The sequence below is a fragment of the Nyctereutes procyonoides genome, unplaced genomic scaffold, assembly GCF_905146905.1.
Source record: "Nyctereutes procyonoides isolate TBG_1078 unplaced genomic scaffold, NYPRO_anot_genome, whole genome shotgun sequence".
Taxonomy (NCBI): Eukaryota; Metazoa; Chordata; class Mammalia; order Carnivora; family Canidae; genus Nyctereutes; species Nyctereutes procyonoides.
The window spans coordinates 47542906-47553862 of record NW_026575131.1 but is presented as its reverse complement, the minus strand read 5'-3'; the positions used below and the strand labels follow the sequence as shown (position 1 = coordinate 47553862).

General features: G+C 39.5%; 1 protein-coding gene across 1 annotated transcript; it reads right to left on the bottom strand.

Annotated features, from left to right (window-relative positions):
- Nucleotides 1-4566: 4566 nt before the first annotated feature.
- LOC129522178 (olfactory receptor-like protein OLF4) lies at nt 4567-5400 on the bottom strand. The gene is made up of 2 exons (XM_055344320.1): nt 5046-5400; nt 4567-4760 (listed from the first exon to the last, which is right to left on the bottom strand). Exons 1-2 carry the CDS (start codon nt 5398-5400, stop codon nt 4567-4569), a joined length of 549 nt encoding a protein of 182 aa, XP_055200295.1.
- Between the last annotated feature and the right edge of the window lie 5557 nt (nt 5401-10957).

Here is a 10957-nt window from a genome sequence, read left to right as displayed (position 1 = left end):
TGACTCTGAGGCCTTTGTAGTAGTAACAAAGGAAAAGAACTCATGGTCTGAATTAAGGTCACTTTGTAATTTACAATTTTGTGCCTATATATCTACCTTTTACTTCATGTTGATTCAATCATTTATTCTTTTTAGTGCTATCCTCCACAACTCTCCCTCAAGTGTCCTTTCAACGTAAAAGTTGAAATCAGAGATTGTCTCCGTGTGTACATATGTGGAGATCATGCTTATTTTAAAGAAAATGTGTGTGAATATACACAGACACACAAACACAAGACACAACCACTATACTAAATGTTTTCTTAAAAGTAAAAATTAAGTTCTATAAATTCTATTCTTTTTTTACAAGATTTTATTTTTTTATTTTTATTTATTTATGATAGTCACACAGAGAGAGAGAGAGAGAGAGAGGCAGAGACACAGGCAGAGGGAGAGCCTGCTCCCTGCACTGGGAGCCTGATGTGGGATTCGATCCTGGGTCTCCAGGATCGCGCCCTGGGCCAAAGGCAGGCGCCAAACCGCTGCACCACCCAGGGATCCCTACAAGATTTTATTTAAAGTTATATTTAGTGTTCCACGCTGCCTTCAGAAAAAAGGAAAGAGCCTCAGGGAATTTAAATTTTTATCAATTACCTAACACAGCAGTCGGAGCTTACCTAACAGTCTTAGTATGCATAAATGGAGACTTACACTATCTACTCTTAATTTTCACGTAGCTCCTTTAATTTGTCAAATTCTATACTTAAAATATGCAGCTTATTGTGTGTTATTATACTCCAATGAGTTAACAAAATAGGAAAATATCTCTGGAGCAAGGCTAAGGGTCAGCTCTAGAGCACAGTTTCTTGACTATTCATGGCAGGTTTGCAAGAGAGCTCTTCTAACAGGGAAGGAAAGCAAGTGTTATATGGATGTAAGAACAGTTGGGTGAAACTCAAACAATTCACATAAGTTCATGTAATTTCTAAACAGAAGAATAACTTGCATATATAAATGTAGCAATAAGACCATAAACTCGCTGAGACAGAAGAGCACTATAGCCACACACAACAACATGGATGGGCCTTAGAAATACAATGTAGAGGTTCACACCTGACCACAGATCCCTGAGAACCCAACAGATATCAGAAATGCTTCCCAGAATATGATGTCATTTGATTGTAAATGTATTATTTATTAGGAGAAGAAAGGCAAGAGAAAGATATCTAAAAGTCAATCTCCTTACAAACTGCAGTCCCTGATGAATTGCTGAGACATGCAGAGCATGATTCTTCTCCAGGAACTCATGGCTGACTTAACGTTGATTCTTCATTAGAGACTCAAGACAATCTTACCTTGACAACTCAGACCTCTCAGGTCATTCTCAAGTTCAGGATACAGAAATTCCTTAGAAACTTACATTATCTCTACCCCCCTCCATCCACAAACTTGAAAGTACAGAATCAATCATTCCTCACAATCCCAGTATAGCTCATTCTACCCCCAGGTCCTGTTCCCATGCTATAATTTTTAAAAAGCATCTCTTTGAACCAAAAATGTCTCAAGATTTCTTCTTTATCAATGTGTTCAGCCACCCTGAATCAGTATGATATCCCATTTGACAAGGCCAACCTGTTATATAGCAAGAGCTAACTGACACAATAATAATCCAAGTGAACAGCCATGAGGCAATTAGAATGTGTGCTGCTTTTTTTTTTATTGGAGTTCAATTTGTCAACATATAGCATAACACCCAGTGTTCATCCCGTCAAGTGCCCCCCACAGTGCCCATCACCCCAACCCCTCGCCCACCTCCCTTTCCACTATCCCTTGTTTGTTTCCCAGAGTTAGTTGTCTCTCATGTTCTGTCACCCTCTGTGTGCTGCTTTTTATTTGTGGCATATGATCTGACAAATGAGGAGAGCAGTTGTGATCATTCTCTTATTCAAGCTTATTTCCCATGACTTTATGAACAAGTGAATATGTGGACTTCCTTCTGCATCACTTCAAGAACTTAAAGGACATGCATATTTGTGCAGAAGAACCAGTGACCCTGACCCACATGACCAGCAGGACATTCAGCTTTCCTGTGAAGCATCCTCTGATCCTGCAAGGGGAAGGGATTTCTGAGAAAGGAGGTATGAAATGGATGATACTGATACTGCTCATTCACAATCCCTTAGCATTTGTGACAAATATCAGGAAGAGGAAGTTATTTTGTGTAACAATAGAGAGAGTCATATTAGCAGGTAGAATTGAAAGTTTTCAAGTTGAAACATGAAGATAATGGTGAAAAAATACAGAAGACCCTAACTAACCCTTCATCTCAATGAATAAACCCCCTCCGTGTGGACACCAATGTTCCATGCTTCAATAAATAGATGCAGAGCATGAAATGTGGTGTAAAATAAGAGAAGAAAGAAGTATTTTGTGTAGTAGCAAAATGCGTGTTTTGAAATTTTGCTCTGTCATATTCATGATCAGCCTGACACTAAGAACATATAAAATCAATCCATTTATTCAAATTTGTCTTTCCATGTAGACTCAACTGGGAGAGATATACTTGCTAATCAGTTTGCAGTGGCTGTGGTGGACTTTCTGGACACTTAGCTGAGTCACAAAGTAAAAACAAAATAAGATTAAAATTGAGAGGGAGACAAACCAAAAGAGTCACTGAACTCTAGGAAACAAACTGAGGGTTGCTGGAGGGGATGTGGGTAGGGTAAAGGGATATTGGGTGATGGGCACTAAGGAGGGCACTTAATTTAATGAGCACTAGGTGTTGTATGTAACTGATGAATTACTAAGTCCTATCCCTGAAAATAAATAAATAAATAAATAAATAAATAAATAAATAAATAAATAAATGAGTGATTGTCAGACATTAAGCACTCATTAAGCTGCCCCGAGCCTTGAAGCGCCTCTTCAGAAAACCCTGGGTAACCTAGATACTAACACATGAATGACCCTGCTTTCCCCCTACAGTGCCCAAATTCTAATCATAAAGAATTCTCCAATAAAGTGTGAATCTGCAAACTCCTCAACACTCTGGCCATGGACCCTAATAAAGACAGATCCCTCAGTGATGCACTCTCTCCCCCTCAAAACGCCTCTTTTTGCCTCTGAGACATCCCTGTATGGCCATTGGGCATTCCATGAGCCCTCTGGGACCTGTGAGTAATAAACCTTCAAGGTTTTTCTTCTTTTTTTTCTTTTTTTCTTTAAATTCAATTGTAGTGTTCAATAATTTATCAGTTGGTAAATTATTGGGTAACACTCCATCTTTATATCTTCCTTATCCATTCAGCTGTCGATGGACATCTTGGCTCTTTCCACAGTTTGATTATTGTGGACATTGCTGTTATGAACATTGGGGTGCAGGTACACTTCGGGTCACTACATTTGTATCTTGGGGGTAAACACCTAGTACAGTAATTGCTAAGTTGTAGGGTAGCTCTAGTTTTAACCTCTCAAGGAACCTCCGTTACATTTTCCAGAGTGGCTATGCCAGCTTGCATTCCCACCAACAATGTAAGAGGGTTCCCCTTTCTCTGAAGCTTTGTCAACATTTGTTGTTTCCTGCCTTGCACAGTAAGATACCACCTTTATACCAGTCAGAATGGCTAAAGTTAACAAAACCTTATTTTTTTTAGAGTTCTTTGATGGGTGTTGCTGAGGTATTTCTTGCAGTCTAATACCAATCAAAAGTCTGGTGCAGCCTCACCAGAGGCTCTGGTGCATCTTTGGTAATATCTGCAAGCACATGGGTACAGGGGAGTGGCTGGGCTTTCCTAGCCTGATCATCCTTGCCAAGAGCCTGAGCCTTAAAGGGAATAAGGTTAGAGTCCACATTATCAGGAAGAGGAGAGAAAGTAGTGATGGGAAAAGATTGACAGACTCTAGATGAAAATGGGGGTTTTGTATTCTCCTCTACAGTAAAATTATGTGAAAGGCTTAGTAGCCAAGTGTAGGTTTTTTCATATGAAGAATACAGCTCATGATTATTCTTTTGGGAAATCTAGGGGAAATTATTTGGCATGATATAAGTCATTTGAAATGAAATTACTTTTAGGAAATCCATGTCCCATGTAAGTTACAGAAGTTTCCAGGCATTTGTGATCAAAGATTGGAGAAACCAGGGACAGCTGGGTGGCTCAGTGGTTAAGTGTCTGCCTTCAGCTCAGGATGTGATCCCAGAGTCCCAGGATCGAGTCCTGGGATTTGAGTCCCAAATTGGGCTCCCTGCATGGAGCCTGCTTCTCCCTCTGCCTATGTCTCTGCCTCTTTCTTTCTGTGTCTCTCATGAATAAATAAAATAAAATCTTTAAAAAAAGATTGGAGAAACCACTAGAGATGTATGAAGGTGGACAATGGAAAACCTGTCTATGTATCAGACAGAGCAGAAGGTTAATAATGTGAATTACTTAAATGTATAGAGAAGTTGAATTCAAACAAATGGAAATTCCAGGGTATAAATAGAAGAATCAGATTCTACAACCACGGCCTGGTCAAGAATGGCAATTCTTGACTTTGAGGCTGTGAGCCCTACAAACATAGGCATTTCTTCAGCCCCAAGATGACTGGCCCTTACATCACAGGAACCCCAGTGATTCTTTTCAGAGCCCTCTTTATATCTCTGTTCCTCAGGCTGTAGATGAAGGGGTTCAGCATGGGCGTGACCACTGTGTACATCACCGAGGCCACAACACTTGCATGGGAGCTTTGGGGCGCAGCAGAGCTAAGGTATACTCCTAAGCCTGTACAGTAAAATAAGGAGACAACTGAGAGGTGAGATGCACAGGTGGAAAATGCTTTATACTTACCCTGAATCGATGATATTCCACATATGGAGGAAACTATCTTAGAGTAAGAGAAAAGAATCCCAGGCAAGGGAGCCACACCCAAAAGCACAGTTGCAAAATACATCACCATGTCATTAAGAAATCTGTCAGAACAGGCATGCCCAATTACCTGATTGAGGTCACAGAAAAAATGGGGGATTTCCAGGCCTGCACAGAAGGACAGCTGTAACACCATTAAGCTCTGTAACAAGGAATTGAGAACACTGATGATCCAGGCCACCAGAACAAGCAGTACACAGAACCAGGGGTTCATGATGTCTGTGTAGTGCAGGGGGTGGCAGATGGCCACAAAGCGGTCATAGGCCATCATACTCAGGAGAAAATCGTCACATCCTGCAAAGAGTAGGAAAAAGTATATCTGTGTGATGCAGCCTGGGTAGGTTATGACTTTACTCCCAGTCTGAATGTTCTGGAGCATCTTGGGGACAGTAGTGGAGATGAAACAGATGTCTACAAAGGACAGGTTGGTGAGGAAGAAGTACATGGGGGTGTGGAGGTGGGAGTCAGAGCTGACAGCCAGGATGATGAGCAAGTTTCCAAACACAGTGATCAGGTACATGGAGAGGAAAAGCCCAAATATGAGGGGCTGCAGTTCTGATTCCCCTGAGAATCCCAGAAGAAGGAACTCTGAAATTCGTGTATCGTTGTCTGATTCCATGTGGTGGTGGTGACTACAAGGAAAGAAAAAGATAAGACAATAATTTTCAAGCAAACAGGCTTCATTTATATATTTATTTTTATTTTTGAGTTTTTATTTAAATTCCAGTTAGTTAACCTATAGTGTAATATTTGTTTAATGTGTGCAATATAGTGATTCAACAGTTTCCAACAGTACCTGGTGCTCATCACAAGTGCCTTCCTTACTCCTCATCACCTATTTCATCCATCTCCCCACCGCCTTCTCTCTGGTAACCATCAGTGTGTTCTCTGTAGTTAAGAGTCTGTTCTAGGTGCAAATCTCTTCTTTATTTTTTCCCCTTTTGCTCATTTGTGTTGTTTCTTAAATTTCACATATTAGTGAAATCATATGATATTTATCTTTCTGATTTATTTCACTTAGCATAATACTCTCTACCAGCATTTGTGTCACTGCAAATGGCAAGATTTCAATTTGTTTTATGAATGAGAAATTTACCATTGTGTATGTGTGTGTGTGTGTGTATGTGTATCTTTTTTATCCATTCATCTATTGATGGACACTTGTGTCCACAGTTTGGCTGTTGTAGATAATGCTACTAAAAACATTAGGGTGCATGTATCTCTTTGAATTAGTATTTCTGTATTTGTTGGGTAAATACCTAGTGGTGCAATTGCTGGGTCATAGGGCAGTTATATTTTTAATTTTTTGAGGAACCTCCATACTGTTTAGCAGAGTGGCTCCATCAGTTTGCATTCCCACTAAGGAAAGGATTAAGGTACAGGCAGAGAGAGATGGGATGCCTCTGAATTCCCTGACTAGGCTCATGCTGGGGGCTACTTAACTAGGCTCACAGAAATCCCAGATGTGGAGAAATGTTATAGATAAGATATTAACCAGAAAGAAGGGAATGTAAGAAATCCACCTTGTTTGTCCTAAATATAGACAAGATATTCACATCATAGTTACATATCCACCTTGTTCCTCTGACGAATAGATGAGATATTTACATGATAGTTATAAATCCCACTTTGTTTGGTTTAATGTTATAGACATGATATTTAACAAGTTGCTTGATTTGTTTTCTATAAAAGCCGGACCATTAAAACCTTCAGTGGCAACCTATTTGGAACTCTTATCACTCTAGAGAGCTTTTTTTCCTTTCCTTTCTGAGCTCACCTTTCCTCAATAAACTTTCTCTTCATTTCAAACTTTTGGGTCCCCAAGATTCATTCTTCAGCTCCATGAGACAAGAACCTTGCAACCCTGCAACACCACCATCAAGGTAAAAGGTTCCACTTTCTCCACATCCTTGTAAACAACTGTTTTTGCTTTGGAAAAGGACAAATATATGGTCTCATTCATTTGGAGAATATAAAAATTAGTGAAAGGGAATAAAGGGAAAGGAGACAAAATGAGTGAAAATATCAGTGAGGGTGAGAAAACAGGAGAGACGCCTAACTCTGGGAAATGAACAAGGGGTAGTAGAAGGGGAAGTGGGTGGGGGGTTGGGGTGACTGGGTGATGGGCACTGAGGGGGGCACTTGGTGGGTGAGCACTGGGTGCTATGCTAAATGTTGGCAAGTTGAACTCCAATAAAAAATTAAAAAAAATAGATTCCAGGAAAAAACAAACAAACAAACAACAGCTGCTGCTTGTATTGTTGATTTTAGCCATTCTGACAGGTGTGAGGTGATACCTCATTGTAGTTTTGATTTGTAGCAAATGGGCATTATTAACAGAGTGACATGGTACAATTTATATTTTGCTCTCAAGAAAGCAATACATATGTTTGGTATAGATCTGATTCCATTTAAGAGAATCTACCGACATTGCTGATTAGGAATTTCTGTCCAACACTTATGTGCAGAGAGAAGACAGTATGAAAACACAGGGAGAAGGCAGCCATTTGCAAGCCAAGAATGAAGACCTCAGGAGAAGCCAACCCTGCTGATACCTTAATCTTAGATTTCTGGCCTCCAGAACAAAGAGGAAATAAATGTTGTTTAAGTAAAAAAAAAATAAAAATAATAACTTTTTTCTTTAAAAAAAATAAAGTCTTTTAACATAGAAAAAAAAAGGAATTTCTGTCCATTCAGCCTTTTTTCTAACAGGGCATGTATTATAGATTTAATGAAAATGCTTTCCTGTTTTTGAGGATTATATATTGAGTACTGACATCTGCTAGACAAAGAGTATAAAATGCTGAGAAAGAACAGTCCAGACAACCTTTGAATAAATAACTAGTACAATAATTTCTGGATTGAAGGCTAGTTCTTTTTTTTTTTAACTTTTGAAGAAACTCCATCCTGTTTTTCAGAGTAGCTGCAACAGTTTGTATTCCCACCAAGAGGGCAAACATTTCCCCTTTCTCTGCATCCTCAACACCTATTGATTCCTGTGTTTTTAATTTTAGCCATTCTGACTGGTGTGAGGTGATATCTAATTGTAGATTTAATTTGTGTTTCCCTGATGATGAGTGATGTTGAGCATCTTTTCATATGCCTGTTAGCCATCTGTATGTCTTCTTGGAAAGGTATCTATTTATGTCTTCTTCCTTTTTCATGACTGTATTATTTGGGGTTTTTTTTGGGGGAGGAGTTGAGTTTGATAAGTTTTTAAATAGATTTTGGATACTAACCTTGTATGAGATATGACATGTAAATATTCTGTAGGTTGCACTACTAGGTATTTACTGAAGGGATACAAAAATAGTAATTCAAAAGGGCACATGGACCCTGAAGTGTGCAGCAGCATTATCAATAATAGCCAAACTATGGAGAGAGCCCAAATGTCCACTAACTGATGAATGGGGAAAAAAGATGTGGTATATAAATAAAGTGGAGTATTACTCAGCCATCAAAATGTATGAAATCTTGCATTTGCAATCACACATATGGAGCTAGAATATATTATGCTAAGTGAAATAAGTCAGAGAGAGATAAATACCAAATGACTTCACTCACTCGTGGAATTTAAGAAAAATTTCAAATTTACATACTGTGGGAAAAAGAGAGGCAAACCAGGAACCCTTAACTATAGAGAACAAACTGAGGGTTGCCAGAGGGAAGTGAGTGGTGGAGGGATAAAATAGATGATGGGGATGAAGGAGGGCACCTGTGGTGATGAGCACAAGATATGGTATGGAACTGTAGAATCACTAAATTCTACACCAGAAATGAATATTGCACTGTATGTTAACTACCTGGAATTTAAATAAATGCTTGACAGGGAAAAAAAGTCCATACAATCCAAAGATGGAGAAGGAATATATACTTAAAAAGTAAAAAATCATAAATCATACACCATGTCAGAAGGTGACAGGTGCCATGAAGGAAAAAAAAAAGTTAGTATGAAAAGTAGTGGGTGAGAAGAGTGCTAACTTTTAATAGGAGTACAGGAAGACCTGCAAATAAGGTGACATTTTAACAGAGACTTCCAATAAGACTAAGCAAGAGGCAGGACGTTTCTGGGGAAGGTGTGTGTCCTGCAGGGAAAAAAAGAGCAAAGGTGCTGCAGAAGGCACTTACTTCAGATATGCAGATCTCAGAATGAAGTCAGTGTGGTGAGGGGATGAGCAAGAGGGAGAGAGATGAGAGGTGGTGGCAGAGAATAGTGAGGACTGAGGTGGCTTTCCTGCCACTGATGGGACTTCAAGACACAGGAAGCCTTTCCTTCACATGGTGTTCTTTGAATTTTATTGATTTTGCTCCAAGAAATTCTGTGAACAGAGATAGATCTGATTCTTATTTTCATCTTTTGGTTAACATTCTGCATTTAAGGGTCACATATTGGAGTATATGAGCTCAGGTACTATTGCCTGGAGGACTGCTCGTGCCCCTCAACACACACTGCACATAGTGCCCTATGCCCTTGTGGGATTGCATTACTATCATGCTTTTTTTTTTCTATCATGCTTTTTTTAAATATTTTATTTATTTATTCAAGACAGAGAGAGAGAAAGAGAGACAGAGACAGAGACGGAGACAGAGACACAGGAAGAAGGAGGCCCCATGCAGGGAGCCCAACATGGGACTCCATCCCAGGTCTCCAGGATCGCACCCCAGGCCGAAGGTAGCGTCAAACCGCTCAGCCGTTGGGGCTGCCCACTATAATGCTTTTTTCATTGCCAACCACAGTAGTTTTGAAAGAAAATGATAGAAGGCAAGCTGTCAACATCAGATTACCTTTGCCCTGATGAATGTGTAAATAGCACTTAAATTCTAGTTAGTAAGCCTTCCCTGGACATCTAAACAAGAGACCCCATTTTCATATGATCACCTTGCATATTGTATTTAAAAAAAGATAAAAAAGCAGTTCCAAAGCACAGAGAGGAACAAAATGGACACAGGTTTAAAGAGATTTATCTAATAAGCTCAAGTGGTCCCTAAGAGACTGTGATGAGCAAAAGCTTCTCTGGTTCTGGCAGCTTTCCAGTCCCAGTACATATACCCTGATGCCCAGAATAATTAACAAAGCAGGAAAAAACAATGTATCCAAACAAGAAAGAGTGACATCTTATGAGGTCAAGATAATTTACTGATTGAATATTCCTCTAGAAAAATGTACAAAGAAGGGATCCCTGGATGACTCAATGGTTTAGTGCCTGCCTTCAGCTCAGGGCATGGTCCTGGAGTCTTGGGATCAAGTCCCACGTCGGGCTCCCCACATTGAGCCTGCTTCTCCCTCTCCTTATGTCTCTGTCTCTCATGAATAAATAAATAAATAAATCTTTTTAAAAATGTGCAAAGGGAATAAACCTGCAATTTACAACAGAAAATATACAATGTACTATAATGGAAGAGGATTTTTTAAAGATGAAATAACGAAAGAATTTCCAAATGTTTTAAATGCAAAACTTTTGGAATCAGAAAACCAGGTTTTGAATGTCAGATCTATAACACATAGCTGTTTGAATTTGAGAGAGACAACTGAGCCATTCCAAATGTGAATATCTTTACTCAGGTAGTTCCCCCATTCCCTCGTACTCAGGGGGAATAGCAGTATCCATCCTCCTATGGTGGCAGACAATGGTCATCAGTATATGTGAAAAGCTTACAGTATATTCCTTCCTGTGAGTAAATAAATGATTATCACCAGTGAAGAGATTTGGCTGACTTTTCTTCTATCTCACAAATATCATTTTATGTCCCCATCCCCTTCCCCTGTCTCATCCAATGGGACTTCAGTTTCCACCATGTACTGTCAACAATGATGTCCGTGTTGCTGAGTCAAATGGACACTTCTCCTTTGAAAACATTACATAAAATAATTATGAATGAGTCTCCCTATTCTCAGGTAAGTCTCAACTTCCTACTTCCTTTCTCTCTGACCCTTTCTTGAAATACCTGCTGAGCTCTCAGACTCACCTGGGTGGGGTCTATAAGATGAAAGTCTCCATGTGGAGGTTTGAATTCCTTCCTGGATGGTTGGTGATGAAAACCAAAGCTCTGTTTCCAGGCAGACAGTAGGCAAGAAT

Excerpts from the sequence above, each read along its gene's own strand:
- LOC129522178 (XM_055344320.1), bottom strand. The coding sequence starts at position 5,400 with ATGTACCTGATCACTGTGTTTGGAAACTTGCTCATCATCCTGGCTGTC. Across the intron at positions 4,761-5,045 it reads TCTGGTGGCCTGGATCATCA|TTGTCTCCTTATTTTACTGT; the intron begins GTGTTCTCAATT and ends CTCACCTCTCAG.